General features: G+C 40.3%; 1 protein-coding gene and 1 pseudogene across 2 annotated transcripts in view; one reads left to right on the top strand and one right to left on the bottom strand.

The window, feature by feature from the left end:
* Nucleotides 1-17,699, top strand: part of LOC101001645 (tropomodulin-3) — a 78,294-nt gene that overhangs the window by 18,406 nt on the left and 42,189 nt on the right. For both annotated transcript variants that reach the window (XM_003900943.5, XM_017960622.3), the window contains one exon: nucleotides 13,393-13,592. In XM_003900943.5, the coding sequence (XP_003900992.1) occupies nucleotides 13,467-13,592 (126 nt within the window). In that variant the 5' untranslated portion in view covers nucleotides 13,393-13,466. The remainder of the gene's footprint in view (nucleotides 1-13,392; nucleotides 13,593-17,699) is intronic.
* Nucleotides 9,796-12,712, bottom strand: LOC103885825 (annotated as a pseudogene).

A 17,699-nucleotide genomic window follows, 5' to 3' on the forward strand; every position in this document is an offset into this window, starting at 1 on the left:
AGATGATGGCTTGGACCAGAGTGGAAGGAATCTGTGGAGATGGTAAAGACTACTATCTCTACTAAAAATACAAAAAAAATTAGCCAGACATGGTGGCTCACACCTGTAATCCCAGCTACTCAGGAGGCTCAAGAAGGAAAATCGCTTGAACTCAGGAGGCAGAGGTTGCAGTGAGCCGAGATCACACCACTGCATGTCAGCCTAGGTGACAGAACGAGACTCTGTCTCCAAAAAGAGAAAAAGATGAGGACTAAAAATTGACAATTGGATTTAGCACTGTGCTGGCAAGATCACTTTGGGTGGAGTGAGTGGTGGGGATGAAAGTCAGATGGGAGAATATTTGAGACAATAAGAGGGAGAGGACTCGAGGTACCAAATATAGACAATTCTTTTAAGTTTGGCTGTAAAGCGGAGCCAAGAAGTAGGGTAGTGTCTGGAGAGGGATGTGAAGTAGAAGGAGAGTTTGTATGTTTTTTATTTGAGGTATGTATTACAGTCTGTGTGCTAATGGGCATGGTCCAGTAGAAAAAGAGCACAAGTACTGGATAGTTGTGCTCTTGTATAAATGTATACTGGAACCCTTGTATAAATGAGCAGGGATGGGATCTGGTTCCAAGAGGCAGATTGGCCTTGGGTAAGAGACTGGACAGTTTATCCATAACAGCAAGAGGGAAGGTAGAGTGTGTAGGTACAGGTGTGGTGGGTTTGTAGATATGATGGGAACTCAGATGTTATTTTATGATTGCTTCTGTATTCTTAGTGAAATATTAAGGTAAGGTCATCAGAGAGTGAGGGGTAGGCAGTATTGAAGGTTTGAGAAGAAAGAAGTAGAAAAAAGTCATCTAAGAGAGTAGGAGAGCGACTGGACTAGGATTTGAAATACTAGAATATTAGAATTATTAGGCAGTATTCTTTGACATTAGTGGTGATACATTTTAAATGTAGCCAGTCAGTTCCTGTGTTTTTTCTCCAGCTTCATCTGCCACCCTGGTGCTGGTGAGAAGTAGGAAGAGTTAGGTTGTTTGTTTGTTTGTTTGAGATGGAGTATGGCTCTGTCGCCCAGGCTGGAGTGCAATGGTGCGATCTCGGCTCATTGTAACCTCCGCCTCCTGGGTTCAAGTGATTCTCCTGCCTCAGCCTCCTTAGCTGGAGTTATAGGCATGTGTCACCATGCTCAGCTAATTTTTGTATTTATAGGAGAGACAGGGGTTTCACCATGTTGGTAAAGCTGGTCTTGAACTCGTGACCTCGTAATTTGCCAACCTCGGCCTCCCAAAGTGCTGGGATTACAGGCGTGAGCCACCGCACCCAGCCAGAAGAGTTAGTTTTAATCAGATGTGGAGTTTTGCCAGAGGAGTTCCAGAGAGACAGGGTCAAAGATGTTGAGAGTTATGGAGGGGCATGCTTATTGGTAAGGATAAGGACTGTTGGGGGGTGATAACTGTGTGTTCAGCTGAGGTAAGCTGAGGACTGGACTGCTAGAAGAAAGACGGTCAGGGAACTCAGAGTAACGGAAACATCACTATGGTTCCTGGGTGTCAGATTCATGATTCTTCTTCAGCAGTTTGACCAGTAAGCATTGAAGATTTTGGAAAGAAAATAAGAAGCAGCAATTGTGTAAAAATTTTTTTTAAGGCATGACAAGTTATTTGCTTGTTTTACTTTTTAGACTCAATCTTTTGCAAAAAATGATACCAGAAATGGCATTAACAAAAAGACATGTTCTTTGGTTTAGACTGTATGTTTAAGGACAGCCAGCAAATGTTTTATTTAGTAACTTCTGATTGATTGATTTTGTTTAGTTAGTTGATTATCATTATTATGGGTTTGTTCATAAACTGTTATATTAGGACCATTCACAATGTGGATCTCAAAACAGACTATGATGAAAATATCAACCAAGAAACTCTTTAAAGCAGGCTTAGAAATATAGGTGGCATAGGACAATGTTCAGCTCCTCAGGAAAAAAAAATAGGTGTGGAATAAGAAATATTATTAAATACTAACTGAAATGGACCTAGAAGTCATCCTTTGAGCCTCTCATGTGTTTATCCCCTACAGCCAACCGCTGTGTTTCCAAAACATACCACGTTTATCTACTTCTCTCCATCTCCACAGCCACAACTCTAGGCAAAGCTGCCATCATTTCTCACCTAGATTGCAGCTATTAGCATAGTCCTAGGCTGAGAGAGCTTCTTAGAGACCTTAGGTCCTAGCTCAAAAGTCATCTTTCAGAACAGTCTTTCTGAGCCACTTAAGTTAGCCTTCCTGATCCTCCCCACCTCCATTGCTTTAAGTTTTCTTCCTTATAGTACTTATTGCTGTCTCATATTACCTTCTTCCTTTATTCATTGGTTTTTGTCTGTATGCCACCTTTAAAATAGGGCAGGGAACTTGTCTGTCTTGTATACTGCTTATGCCTGTTGTCTAGAACAAATAATTCATGGCGTAGGAAATGTTCAAAAATATATGTCAAAAGAACAGTAAGTATATTGAAAAACAAATATTCATCTGGGAATCTTGAGAGCAAAAAAATTCTCTGATCTGGTGGGTTGTGGAGATTCAGCACCCAGGAATCCTAGGAGAAGCCAATGGGGAAAAGACAACATAACACAGTCTTAAGCCTAGCGCAATTGAAGAGAAGGCCTCCAGCACCTGAAGTGGAGTTAACCTCAGGCCTGGTATCTCCTAACCAAACTCATTTGGTTACCTAAAAAAAATCAGATTTTCATTTAATTTCAGAGATCAGATGACTGACGATCAGATATTTTTGTTTCGTTTTCAACTGGGGGAGATTAGATAGCAGAGAACTCTGAATCCTATGCTCAGATGAGTTGATAGGGAAGAAAAGGTGAAGAAGGGGCTACAAAGGATCAACACAAGTGTCAAAAACTCTTTTTCAGTCCCCCTTTAGTTGTGATAAGGGGATTAGAGTTTGGGAGCAAGAGGACATTACATGGCTGGAGGAGAAAGAGGGAACTACCAAAGAGGGGAAAGCAGAGATTGATGTATGATTCAAGTATATCAAATTTGTGTTAGCTGTGTACTACCAGGTACTGTACCTCGCGATGGCAATCCAGTGAGGAATGAGATCTGGGAGAGAGCCTCTGCCCTTCAAGAACTTTAGTGTCTAGTGAGAGAAACAGGTGTAAGACTTAACTCCAATCAGTATCATATGTTGGTTTGAAGTAAGTTTGAGGGGTATCTTTATGGAGTAGCTCTGGATAGGATTTCAGGTGATGGCCCACAGCTTTATCTTTACCGAGACACAATTTCAGTCAACTGGTAGGTGTCTAATCTCTTAAAAACTGGCCCGTAGCAACCATAGTCATAAAAGACTTATACATGAGCCAAAATATCAGTTTATTAATATCTAGTGAGGAAAGTTACATGAATAGCCAAATTTTAATTAGAAGATATCTTGAACATTGAGAAGAATAAGAGGAAATAACTGGATGATGAAATATTGCCCTCTTTATTGTTTATTTATTTTTAAGACAGAGTCTCACTCTGTCACCCAGGCTGGAGTGCAGTGGTGCAATCATGGCTAACTGCAGCCTGGACCTCTTGGGTTCAAGTGATCCTCCCACCTCAGCCTCCTACTAGCTGGGCCTACAGACGTGAGCCATCAAGCCTGGCTAATTTTTTATTTTTTGTAGAGATTGGGGGTCTCAATATGTTGCCCAGGCTCGTCTCAAACTCCTGGACTTAAGCAATCCTCGCGACTTGGCTTCCCGAAGTGCTGGGATTACAGGTGTGAGCCACTGCACCTGGACTTTCTTTAGTTATGGTACTGTCATTTTATAGTAATTTGTTCTATCTGATTTTCTAGGAAACCCTCTTATCATTTTATGTCAGTATTTTCAGTTACACCCTTAAGTTTTGAAGTTACCAATGTACAATACAACCTGTGGTTTTAATGGATGTATATAGAAAGATAATAGCAACAACAGTTTGGGCATGATGTCTTATGCGTATAGTCCTACCTACTCAGGAGGCTGAGGAGGAGGGATCACTTGAACCTAAGAGTTTGAGGCTGCGCCACTGCACTCTGGCCTGACAGAGCAAGTCTCTGTCTCTTAAAAAAAAAAAAAAAAAAAGATAATGCCAACATCCTTAAAGAAATCATTAATTTTGCCTGTATGTGAGAATGGAGACCAGGGAAATTTTCAGGGAAGATACGACATTTTCAGCCAGGTCTTGAAGAATATGTGAGGTTCAGTTGAGGATAGAGGTAGATGGGAATGAATGCATTTTTTCTAGAGAGAGGGAACATAATAAGCAAAGGAATAGAGAGGCCTAAAGTTTGTGGCCTGTTTGGAGTATAGGCTATGTGATGGGGAGCAGCCCGAGATAATATAGGAAAGCTAGCTAGTCAGGACCAGCTTCTGAACTGTGTATCTTATGCTGAGAAGATTGGACTTTCTCTTGTAGGTCAGGGATGGGCAAACTTTTTCTGTAAAGGGCCAAATAGTAAATATTTTAGCTTTGCAAGCCATTGGGTCTCTGTTGCAATTACTCAACTCTGCCATTGTAGCACAAAAGCAGCCATAGGTAGTACAGAAATGAATGAACGTGAATGTGTCCAAATAAAACATTTACAAAGACAGGCAGCAGGCCGAATTTGGCCCGCTGTAGTTTGCCTAACCCTGTTGTGGGTAATATGAATTATATAAGGCTTTTGGACCAGAGAACAATATGATCACATGTATACATTAAAGAGAGAACAGATAAGAATCTGAAAACTCTGAGCCCGCCCTATGGAAATGGTGGTGAAATGGAGGTTAACAACTCATAGAGTATCTCTCTGAATCATATGATTCCATATTTTTAAAAATATAGTCAATGTTGACACCTTACTCCCTATACAAATATAAAGCTTGAAGAAAATAAGTGGAGATTGGTTGAATAGAGTAGAACATTGCTTCTCAAACTTATATATAGATCCCTTTTAAAGGAAAAAAGCTGTCGGGCCCCTAGTGTTAACTGACAATCAAAACAATTAAAGCAGTTCTACCAGGTGCTGGTGCAATGATAAATATAAATGTAAATGTGGCAACTGAAATTCTACAACATTGCTTCTTTTTAAGTGATCCAAAGGATCTAGAATATGGCTATTAATTTTTAGAAATTATTCTTATAGAAAGCTAAAATTTAAAACTCTTAGCAAAATGAGATTGCTGAGATTCCATTAAAAAATTAGCATGGTCCTGGAAGTCCAGTGTGAAAAACAGGGATTCTAGAAATAAGTGATAAATGAAAAGGAAGATGGTAAATGGATGAAGACTTTTGGCTGAAAATATTCCAGGAGTTTCTTGATGTCCTTAAGTATAGCCTCCACTAGCTGAAGTTCAGTGAAGCAGTGGGTGAGTGGAAAGAAGAAAAGCAACAGCACCCATAGACTTTGTGGAATATTTAAACAAAGTTCTTCAGCCTTCGAAGAATTTTGAGTTAAACAAAATATACTCTGCCACACAGTATGAGATGTAGTTGTCAGAACTGATGAGGGGAGTACCTCTAGAGCAGTACATCTCAAGGTGTAGTTCCTGACCAGCAGCATCAGCACCACCTGGGAGCTTATTAGAAATGCACATTATCTGCCCACCCCAGACCTACCCAATCAAGAAACGCTGGGGGCGGGCCCAGGAATCTGTGTTTTAACAAGCCCACCAGGAGATTATGATGCCGTCAAAAGCAGGAGAAACACTGCTGTAAAAAGTGAGTTAAGAAGAAAAATAGTCTGAACATACCAGAATTCCAGATTAAAAATTCTTAAGCTTTGCCTAACTTAGCTGGCAGAACTTGCTTATTTACAAAAAGTTTTGTTTTTCTTAAATGATCATGAGAATGTTATGCTTTGAAAACCAATTCCCATATTCTTGTGCAATATAAATTGTTTTTTTACTTTTATATGAAATACAGTATACATTAGCTTAGAGATTAAAAGTTTCTGTAGACAAAGTGTAGATTTAAAGTACTTTTCTAGCACACTGGTTTCACCTCTTCATCACTCAGAATTTGTTCCTCTTCTAGAAGACAGATGTCAAAAGACAAACAAGAGAGACATGTCATCCCAGGACAGAAAGAAAAGCAAAGCACTCCTTCCAGAACTTCCCTTCCTAAGCAGTTTCTGAGCTCCTGCTGGCACTTGGAATGTTGTCAGAATACACATATTCCTCAATCAAGGATGAGAGTTGAGAGGGAAGGTAAAATCAAGTTAAGAGAATCTGAGAATGGGAACATCTGAGGAAAGAATGCTAGTAGTGGCCAGGTGCAGTGGGTAGCTCACACCTGTAATCCCAGCACTTTAGGAGGCTGAGGCAGGCAGATCACTTGATTCTAGGAGTTTAAGACCAGCCTGGGCAACATGATAAAACACTATCTCTACAAAAAATACAAAAATTAGTTGGGTGTGGTGGCACATGCCTGCAGTCCCAGCTACCTGGTAGGCTGAGGTGGGAAGATAGCTTGAGCCCAGGAGGCAGAGGCTGCAGTGAGCCGTGATTGCACCACTGTACTCCAGCCTGGGTAACAGAATGAGACCTTGTCTTAAAAAACAAAAACAAACCAAACAAAAAGTGATAAGTTTTGAGCATCATTAGATAGGATGAGCAACAGTTATTTGCTTTTTATTGAAGCAGAACTGAAACTTTGAACTTTGGTGTATTACCCAGAAGTTCTTGCCTCATGGCAAAATTCTATAATCTGAATCTGAAGGAAATTCATTTTCCACTGCTTTGGAAAGGAAAACCTAGCTAAAGAAGTAAACTTTTTTAAAATGAGAAACACTTAGAAACGTTTTCCCCTAGGATATGCCATGATAAACTTGATAAGACTTGGAAAAAGAAAAAAAAAAGGAAGAGATTTGTTACATATAACCAACAAAGAATATATTAAGGGCATTTTTTTTTAATGGGCAAAAGATTCTTCACACAATAAGGAACACATTGGCCAATGAACATATGAAAAGATGCTCAACCTTCTCATAATTCAGCAAAATACAAATTAAAACCACAGTGAAATACCACCAGAATGGCCAAAAATAAATACTCTGATAATACCAACAATGAGCAAGGATGAGGAGCAATGTGAATTGTCATGTGCCGAATCTGCTGGGAACATTAATTCATGCAATCACTTTGAAAGTAGTTTGGCATTACCTAATCAAGTTGAGTATAAGCATACCCTTTTCCCAGCAATTCCATTCCTAGATGTGAACGTCAGAGAAACTCTCACACATGTGTACCAGGAACTAGGTAACAAGATTGTTTATAGCAAAGAAATAGAGGGGAGAGACTATAAGCAACTTAAATGTTCATTTATACAATAGAATACTCTATAGAAATGAAAAGAAAGTAGTATAGCTCTAAGCATCAACTCAAAACAATGAACAACATTAAATGAAAAAAGCAAGTCACAGAAGGGTGCATACTCTGCGAGTCTGTTTACATAACATGCAAGAAAAGGGGCAGATCTAAAACTTGAGGATATGTACAAATAAGGCAAAACTCTGAAGGAAAGCAAGAGAATGATTAATTCAAAATCTGGTAGAGTGGCTGCTTTTGGAGGGGGAGATGCAACTAGAGAAATGAACATGAGGGTATTAGTAATGTTTTCTTTTTTATGCTGGGCAGGGTGTTCATTTTATTCTTTAAGCAATATTGTAAACAAGCTTTGTGTAGTAGATTTTACTTTGGGATTAGGAGAAGCAATGTATTGGAGTAAGCTATTTAGTCTCTCCGTGGAATGTAGAATGTCATGTTCCAACTTTACAGAACCTGGGTGGCATACAGCATTGCTTGCCTTTGCTCCTGATACCTCATTCCTATCATATTGCCTGTTAGAGTGCCCTGTTAGAATGACCATTGAATGTATGACCCATACTAGGACATTCTTGAAAGTAAAGTTAGGGGCCGGGTGCGGTGGCTCAAGCCTGTAATCCCAGCACTTTGGGAGGCCGAGATGGGTGGATCACGAGGTCAGGAGATCGAGACCATCCTGGCTAACACGGTGAAACCCCGTCTCTACTAAAAAATACAAAAAACTAGCTGGGCGAGGTGGTGGGTGCCTGTAGTCCCAGCTACTCGGGAGGCTGAGGCAGGAGAATGGCGTGAACCCGGGAGGCGGAGCTTGCAGTGAGCTGAGATCCGACTACTGCACTTCAGCCTGGGCGACAGAGCGAGACTCCGTCTCAAAAAAAAAAAAAAAGTAAAGTTAGGGATGCATAAAATAATTAAACTTATATCTATGTCTATTTTAAAATATTCATTGAGAAAATTGGCTTATATACTGAAATTTTCAAAAATATATTAAAGCACATTAAAAACTTTTAAAATAGTAATTATTCAAACATTTAAAAAATAGCATGAACTAAATTATTCTTGGTACATATTTATATACTTTTATCAGTTTCTTACCCTTATCTGTCTGAAATACTATGTCATTGGTATTTTTATAAAGGGAAAAATTTTTTGAGTGGTCTTATTTTTTATTTTTGTCCCTTAAAAAGTTTACCTTCTTCAAAATTACATTTTATGGCTATTATATTGGAAAGTGCCGATATCTTCCATTGAATCTTCTCTGCAGACTGTATTCTTTTTAATGGAGAAAATACACTGTAAATATACTTGTAAGCTTGCTTATTTATTTATTTATTTATTTTTAGAGAGAGGGTCTCACCTTGTTGCCCAGGCTGGAGTGCAGTGATGCAACTATAGCTCACTGCAGCCTCAAACCCCTGGGCTCAAGCAATCCTCCTACCTCACCCTCCCAAGTAGCTAGGAATCCAGGTGTGTGCCCCCATGCCCAGCTATTTTTTTAAAGTTTGCATAGAGATGAGGTCTCACTATGTTGCCCAGGCTAGTTTCAAACTCCTGGGCTCAAGTGATCCTCCTACCTCAGCCTCCCAAAGTATTGGGATTACAGGCGTGAGCCACTGTGCCTGGCCAAGCTTGCTATCTTAAAGTTGGAAGTACAAAATGGAGGCTTAACAAACAGTAATGACAATGATAATAATTTGCTAAAAAAAAAGAAAAAAAGAAAAAAATTTCAAGATAATCAGTAAACCAGAAGAGGTGCCAATAAAACAGGTGTAAACCAGACCTGTCTTGGGCAGTTACACAAGTTGCCTGCAATGTAATATCTGCATAAACAAATTCTGTTAATTTGCTTGGTTTTTTTTTTTCCTATGATTACAGGATTTTTAAATTTTTTTGACACACTATTCTATTTCCTCCATATTTTCCAGAACAAATGCATAAATGTATCTTTTATAATGAGAATAAACCAACAAAACTGTACTTTCTCCTTCATTTTAACTGACTCCTAGCTAGAGATACTCATGCTTGAACTGGGATAGGTAAAACCCAGTCGTATGCTTTCCATGTATTCTGGAAAACATTTAGGACCTATGGTAGATCTGACCTCAACATCTCAACATTAAATCAGTAGTTCTCTTTCCTGGAATTAGAGATTAGTGCATCATGAGCATGGTGTCCTGTGCCTATAATTCTAGCTACTCGGGAGTCTGAGGCAGGAGGGTCACTTGAATCCAGGAGGTCAAGACCAGCCAGGACACGACCCTGTCTTCAATCATGATTAGTTTTTTCAATCAAAAAATTAAAGTTTTTAATTTTTTAAAAAATTAACAAGTTAACATAAAATTAAGATGTGTCTTGAAATCAGACAGCCATCTTGTCTGCCATCTCTGAACAAATTACAAAAATGGACTCATAATACATATTTGCCCACAGGGCTTGCAATACTGTTTCACAAAGCTGGCTGTATTCTTCCTCTTCACAAACAGCCAGTCTCCATAGCATGTTTAGCTACAGACGCCTCTGCTGACTCTCCCTGCAACATTTTCATTGCTCGCCAGTAGATCTGTCTGCAGTTCTCAGGTCTACCAAGGGGGTGGTTCAGTGGTTCCTTGATATAATCCATCTAAAGATGAGAATCTACAGATCCAAACTCTCTCAAAGCCCTCTCATAATATTCTCTTATGTTCACCATCTTGCAGGATTGTTGCTTCTTTTCAAACTGAATCATTTTCCTGAAAAAGTCAACTGAAAATGGATGACTGTCCTGTAAACTTGTATACACAGCTCTGGCTTTTTTGTAGCCACCATGTTGATAAGCCCAATCCAGGTACTTACCCTTCAGGGTTACTGAGTTGGCACCTGTGACAGCTAAGAGAACTTTCTTAAAGATTGCCTCAGTGTCTTCTTGGCTTTTGGCATCTTCACTCCACTCTGTCAAGAAGTCTGCAATGGCAGACAAACCTGGGGTTCCAGGTGCACAGAGTCTTCTTCAAAAAGCATGGCTATGTCAGGGCTCTTTGAGTCGATCACCACATGCACATTCATCTGCCACATTGTCCCAGAGTCTCTAAATAATTCAGTCCCAGCTACTGCCACCTCCAGAGCTTCCCTCAGGAAGTTATGGCACAGCAACAACTCAAGTTAACTGCTTATATTGGAATTCTGGCAGAAGCTTGTTCTTGTGCCTTTCTGAATGCAGTCATGGTTCTTTCCAACCTCTTCCCTCTGAGGAACCCACTATTTGTCTTCTTAGTAAATCTTTCCAAGCAAAAGGTGATGTAACACTTCCACATGGCCTCCGTTGGCAGAGTCTTCACTGCCTCTTCATATACGGCGCAACATCTCTCCTCCTTCTGGCCCTCCTCTGCTTTGTCTTACTTCGTTGTAGGCTGCTCTTCTCCCGTCTGTGGCTCGATCTCTAATTCTCATCTTGCCGCATAATCCCAAGTGAGAAGATCATCTGTGTGTAGAGCCTGAGGGTCATCATAAATTTCTTTTTGTAGACCTTTGGCAAAGTCAAATCGCCGTGCAGTTGAAAGCAGTGACACATGAAATTCTGCACCTCAAATTATGCTTACAGAATTTTCGTAGATGATCCGTGCCAACTCGCCCTTAAGGATTTCTTCAGAATAATCAGGATTCTCCACATCCATGTTGGCTTTTTCAAATTCTTGCTTTTCCTTCCTCAGTTTTTCAGCATGCATCAGCCTCATTCTAAAATAGTCTTGATAAAGTTTAGGGCCCTCTGGATGAAAGTGCAGTGCCCAAAGAAATAGTTGCCTTGTGCTTTCTGAAGACAATCAGTCTTCCATTTCCCATTTGGCTGCCATAATCCACAAAGCTGGCTTGTTGGAATGAATGGCCAACATGGCAGAAAATACCTTGCTAAGTTGAGTTTTAGTAGCCCATTTCTTACAAAAAACTACATAGGAGGCCGGGCGCGGCGGCTCACGCCTATAATCCCAGCACTTTGGGAGGCCGAGGCGGGTGGATCACCTGAGGTCAGGAGTTTGAGACCAGCCTGACCAACAAGGTGAAGCCCCATCACTACTAAAAATACAAAAATTAGCCGGGCATGGTGGCGGGCACCTGTAGTCCCAGCCACTCGGGAGACTGAGACAGGAGAATTGCTTGAACCTGGGAGGCAGAGGTTGCAGTGAATCGACGTCATGCCACTGCACTCCAGCCTAGGCAACGGAGCAAGACTCCGCCTCAAAAAACAAACAAAAAACTACATAGGAGAGCCAAAGTTGAATATCATCTTTCCTCTTTGCTGAGGCACATCGGAAAACACCTTGTACCCCGTGTACAACAGAATTCTCAATCTCATCCTTTCTAAATGAATATCCAATGCATGTTCTTCTCTGGATCTGTTCCAAAGGATTAATTTCATATTGAACATAATTGGTAAAGTCGTCCTTGAAAAGGGCTCTTCCCTGGATTCTCTACTCTAGATCAGAAGCCTTCTTAATGATAGCCTTAATCTCTGCATGACTGAACAGTCCAATGTGCTCCAGCTGTTGCAATTTGGGGAGCTGATCTTTGTGTTCCTGAATTATCTCTACAATGAGGTCCAAACTCTACAACCCCATGGGGAGGTTCTTAACCACAAACACATGCAGGAAGCTCCCCCATTTGCTTGTTGTTGGACCTAAGGTGGTTGCTAGTCAAGTTGCTGTCAGACTCTTGCGGTGAGCCTGCCTTTCTAAACACTTTGAACAGTTCCATTCATGGGAGATGGAAACACATCAAAGGAGCCTTAAAATGTTACTGGTTTGGCAGGAAAAACATACTAAAATATTAAGTTGAGAAAACTTGAGGGAAGGAGTAGTAAATATGTCAAACTGAAGTACTGAGCATTTTGCAGTCAAGAAAAAACCAAATCACTAAGTCTAAAGTGTATTTCCATAGGTAGTAAGTACTTTTTTTTTTTTTTTTTTTTTGAGACAAGGTCTTGCTATGTCACCCAGGCTAGAGTCTAATGGCATGATCTCGGCTCACTGCAACCTCTGTCTCCTGGGCTGAAGCCATCCTCCCATCACAGCCTCTTGAGTAGCTGGGACCACAGGTGTATACCACCACACCTGGCTGATGTTTCATATTTTTCACCATGTTGCTGAGGCTGCTCTTAAACTCCTGAGCTCAAGCGATTCACCTGCCCCAGCCTCCCAACGTTCTGGGATTACAGATGTGAGCCACTGCATCTGGCCCAGTACTAGGTATATTTTATGAGACAGATGGTTCATACATATGACTGGAATATAGAGAAATCCTTGGTTTTTCGCCTTTCCTATAGAACAATCCTGCCAAATCAACAGATGATTAGCTCTTTGATATATGCCAACTTCTGTGTCTCTAGAGCTTCTATTAACCTGCTTGTTGATTAACCTCATAGCTGTCCAGGAGAGATCACACAATAAGGAAACGATGATGGTCCCTTCCCATAGTCAGACCCTCCGACCAACCTTGTCAATCAGTGGGTGACATATCCCAGCATGATTTTGAGTATTTTACTCAAACATCTTCAGAATGCTATATTTTTTCCTTTAAAAACACCTCAGAAAAATATTTTCAAATGCATCTTTTCAAAAGAAAATTTTTCCTAGTGGCAAGAGACCACTCCTGTCATGTGGAATGTATTGATATCCCCCCATATTAATATTGAGTCATATTGTGCTCCTGAATAATATATAGTAAAACAAATGTGCCTTAAACACATTGTGCTGAAGCAAAGTACTCTGGTAAAATAATTTGAAAACCATTGATGGAAAAACTTTTATTTTGGCACATAATTTCTTTCCCCCTAAAATTTAATTATTAGAAATTCTAAATTCTGTCAAGTGACTGCCTTAATGGATTTGAATTTTGTTTTATCTTTTCCCTCTTTTTTCCTGGTTTTTTTTTTCAACACAAGGCAAAGGACATTGAATGATTCATAAAGAAGAATAGCATGTGATATATGATCAAAGAATATATGACATATGGAAATTACATTTCACTTAACCTAAGAATTAGATCGAAGTAGGTGGAGATGACTCACTATTTAAAATGTTTTTGTTTCTTCTCTCCATAGCTTTAAGAAAAAGTAGAGATCACTTCTGACTGTACTGAACAGCAAAAATTAAGTGACTTGCTACACTGTAAATCATGGCACTGCCATTCCGTAAGGACTTAGAAAAGTACAAAGACCTTGATGAAGATGAGCTCCTTGGGAATCTGTCAGAAACAGAACTGAAACAACTGGAAACTGTTTTGGATGATCTTGACCCAGAGGTAGGTGCTAGCTGATGAAGAGAAATGAAATAACTTTTCAAATTCTTTGAAACTCAGTAGCTGCCTTTGAGCTTTTTCATGACTTTTCTCTGGCACCTTCTACCCCCTCCTCTTTATTCCAAATCAATTTGCTTTTGGCTTCCTCTCCAGTTCCCCACTTCTGCCTCCATATGTTTACTAACATGACTGTCCTAAACTACTCCAGTATCCTTATTTTCAAACATCTCCTGAAATTTCTTCCTCCTCTAAGAAATTTTTCTCCTCTGTGCAGGCAGGGATATTTTTAGTACAATGCAGCAGATGATTACCTTTTTGATACACGCCAACCTCTGTCTCTTCCGAGTTTGTATGCCAGGTGGCTCCAGTGTAGGATGCCTCTAAAAGATTCTTCATGACCCTAAATCTAATTGTTCCTTTTCTGAAAGATGCTGACCCAATCGATTAAGTTTCCAGTCATTGGAAGAATAGATCTAAGTAATTTCTTGACAATACAGCAGTCCACTGTGGAGCAGACCTGAATATATGTATGTAAGCTTTAACTTGCAAGGTGGATGTTGTTTGTCTTATAAATTACACAAGGCTTAGATAGACACCCATGACCCTTGAATTGTTATTCCCTGATATGTCGGGGGAGGGGCAGTGAGGTAAGAACCTGAAGGTCCTGAAGGTAATGGTTGTTTGCTAGGCTTCTTTTCTTTACCACATTTCTTTATGCCAAGATGTTGATTTTAAGTATCCTCTAAGGACTGAGATGGAGTTCATTTTATAACATTGTTCTTGTTACTGGATGATGTGTCTATACCATAGATCAAGTCCCTTAACCATAATTACTATTATAAGGAAAAGTTCCCAGTACACCTAATTGGAGGGGGATTACTCAGGATAACAGTGCTGTTTTTATCACATCACAGCAATATCTTCTATAGGCAGTTCAATCTATTAGACCTATTTGAATCAAATGGTTTTAGAACTGGAAAAAGTGGACGAGTGCTCACACCTATAATCGCAGCACTTTGGGAGGCCGAGGTGAGTGGATCACTTGAGGCCAGGAGTTCGAGACCGGCCTGGCCAACATAGTGAACCCCGTCTCTGCTAAATATACAAAAATTAGCTGGGCGTGGTGGTGCATGCATGTAGTTTCAGGCTATCCCAGGCTACTTGGGAAGCGGAGGCATGAGAATTGCTTGAACCAGAGAGGTGGAGGTTGCAGTGAGCCAAAATTGCACCACTGCACTCCAGCTTGGGTGACAGAGCAAGACTATCTCAAAAATAAATAAATAAATAAATAAATAAATAAATAAATAAATAAATAAATTTATAAATAAATAAATAAAAGAACTGGAAAAAGCATAAGCCTTTATCTAGTCCCTAGTCCAGGTTTCTCAATCTTGACACTATTTACTTTTGAGGTTGCATAATTTGTTGTAGGGGGGCTGTCCTGTGCATTGGAGGGATGTTTAACAACATCCCTGGCCAGTAGCACACTCCTCCTGTTTTAAAATATTCCTAGGATGTTGTTTTAATCAGGTTTGGTAATGGATGACAGACACTGAAACTACTGCCTTGAAAGAAGGGTTTACTACTTACAGTTCCAAGAGCAGGAGGCACACCATGCCACACAGAGGCACATGGGGAAGCACCCAGGTTGGTCAGGCGGCAAAAGGATCAAGGAACAAGCATGGCCAAGAGCCTTTATTGTGGTTCAATAGGAATGAATGGGTGAGTCAGGATAGGCAAATTTTAACAAGTTTAGGACTAGATAGTTTGAATAATTTTAACAGGCTCAGGGCTATGTAAGTAGTCTCTAGTTGTCCAATATCTGGCTCTGGGTGATTTAGGGGGAGGGGAAATACTGGCTTGGTAAGTGAGAATTAGATAAAAAAGAGGTGGTTAGGAGAATTGGTTGGTTTGCATATGAAAGGTGTGCTCAGGGTGAGGTTGGTAGGGAGTAGTGCTCTCTAGCTAGCCCTGGAAGGAGTGATCTCCAGGATTAGCAGGGCCCCAAGATGTCAAAGCATCAGAAAACTCAGAAAATAAAAAACATGACTTTTTTTAGAGCCCAGTTGTCACTCTGTTCCTCAGGCAAGAGTGAAGTGGTGCAATGATAGCTCACTGCAGCCTTGAACTTCTGGCTCAAGCGATCCTCCCACCTCAGCCTCCTATGTCGCTAGGACTACAGGCAAGCACCACTATACCCAGCTAATTTCTTTGTAAAATTTTTTGTAGAGGCAAGGTCTCGTTATGTTACCCAGACTGAAAACCGTGATTAATACTCCTCCCCCTGAGCTGACAACCAAAAATGTCTCCAGACATTGCCAAATGTCCCATAGGGGACAAAAACACTACTGGTTCAGAAACATTGATCTAGTTCATGCCCTCTGTTTTACAGATGGAAAACAGAAATTACATCAGTTATTACAATTAGGCAAAGAGCTGGGACTAGGTCCCTCACTGCCTCATTGATACCTGGCGGTCTAGCAGTCTTTCTGTTAAACCACACTGAGTCTCCTCCCAACTCATGCACTATGGTATCAGTCTGAAATCTGATGGCTTATTTTTCATTTGTAAATCCATGGCCTGCTTCTTGTGTGGGGAGGCTTGATTAGCCTCTAAATGTCTTTTGCAAACCCCCCAACCCCAGTCATAACTCCCCTAACCTCAATACTGTTAGTTGAGACTAGGAGAACAATGATGTTTATGACAGCATCTGTTTGTTGGGTGACATGTTTTTGGAAAGCATTCTGGTAAAGAACCAGGTAAGAAAGAGGTCAAGGATAGTAGCAGCGGAACACCACTGTAACTTACAAAGTCTCAGGAAGTAGGTTGAAGGTATGTGTGGTACCTTATATTTTGGAGGACTGTTTTACTGTCCTTCTGCTGTATTCAGTGTACGTGTTTGCTAACTCACTGCATTTTTGCCAAAAAAAAAAAAAAAAAATCTATCCCCAGAAGACAGCCAGCCTAGCAAAAGCTTTCCCCTGCCCCACCCCCGAAGGCTGGGAATATATTTTACAGCAAAATTGCACTACAAGAGAGAAACATGTCATTTTTAGTGACAATCATATTAAAGAAAATTTTTATCTGAAAAGTAATTATGATCTATTAGCTTACTTGATTAGAGTATATTTCTAATGAAGCTTGGTTCATGAGTTTATAGCCTCTAAAACCAGCTAGCTGTCATTTAGTTTGTGGTTAGACTGTTTTTGGCCAGGTATAGTGGCTCATACCTGTAATCCTAGAAGGGAGATTAGCTTAAGAGCAGGAGTTCCAGACCATCCTGGACAACATAGCAAGACCTTGCCTCTACAAAAAATTATAAAAATTAGCTGGGGGCATGGTGGTGCACACCTGTAGTTCCAGTTACTCCAGAGGCCTAGGCAGGAAGATTGCTTGAGCCCAGGAGTTCAAGGTTTCAGCAAGCTATGATCACATCACTGCACTCCAGCCTGAGCAATAGAGCAAGACCCTGTCTCCCCTCCAAAAAAAAGAAAGAAAGAAAAAAAGGCTTTCTAAGGAGCCAGGATTTCAGCTATCATATTTAGGACTGTGTGTCGCATGGGCTTGAGCAGGCAGGTAGAGTAGTGCAACTTCCATTACCACCGCCATGAAATAGCAATATATACATCTATGCATTATTGATGGAGAAGTAAAGTAACTTTTTATTATTGATGGAGAAGTAAAGTAACTTTTTATTAATTTGCCTTAATGAGAATCTTTAAAAGCATTCTACCATTTACTTTATTCAGTAAATATTTGGGGACAACTTGTAGATTTCAGGTACTATGCTAGGCTTAGGAATACAAGAATGAGCAAAACAAATGTGGTATTTGCCCTCATGACGCAGGCTGGTAGGAATAGGAGCAGTTTGACATTAATCAAATAATCATACCATATTAAAAGAATGGTAAATGCTACACACTGTAAGAGCTTGTGATGAGAGGTTAAGAAAAGCTTCCCTGGGGGAATGGAGCTACAATCTGAAAAATGAGTTGCAAAAAGGGATAGGCAGAGCATTCCAGGGAAGGGAGACCACACACATAGAGGCCTGGTGGTAGAAGGAAGTATGTAGCAAGTACAAGAGAGAAAAAAAAGTCCAGTGTGACTGGA

This window comes from Papio anubis, chromosome 7, assembly GCF_008728515.1.
Source record: "Papio anubis isolate 15944 chromosome 7, Panubis1.0, whole genome shotgun sequence".
Lineage (NCBI taxonomy): Eukaryota > Metazoa > Chordata > Mammalia > Primates > Cercopithecidae > Papio > Papio anubis.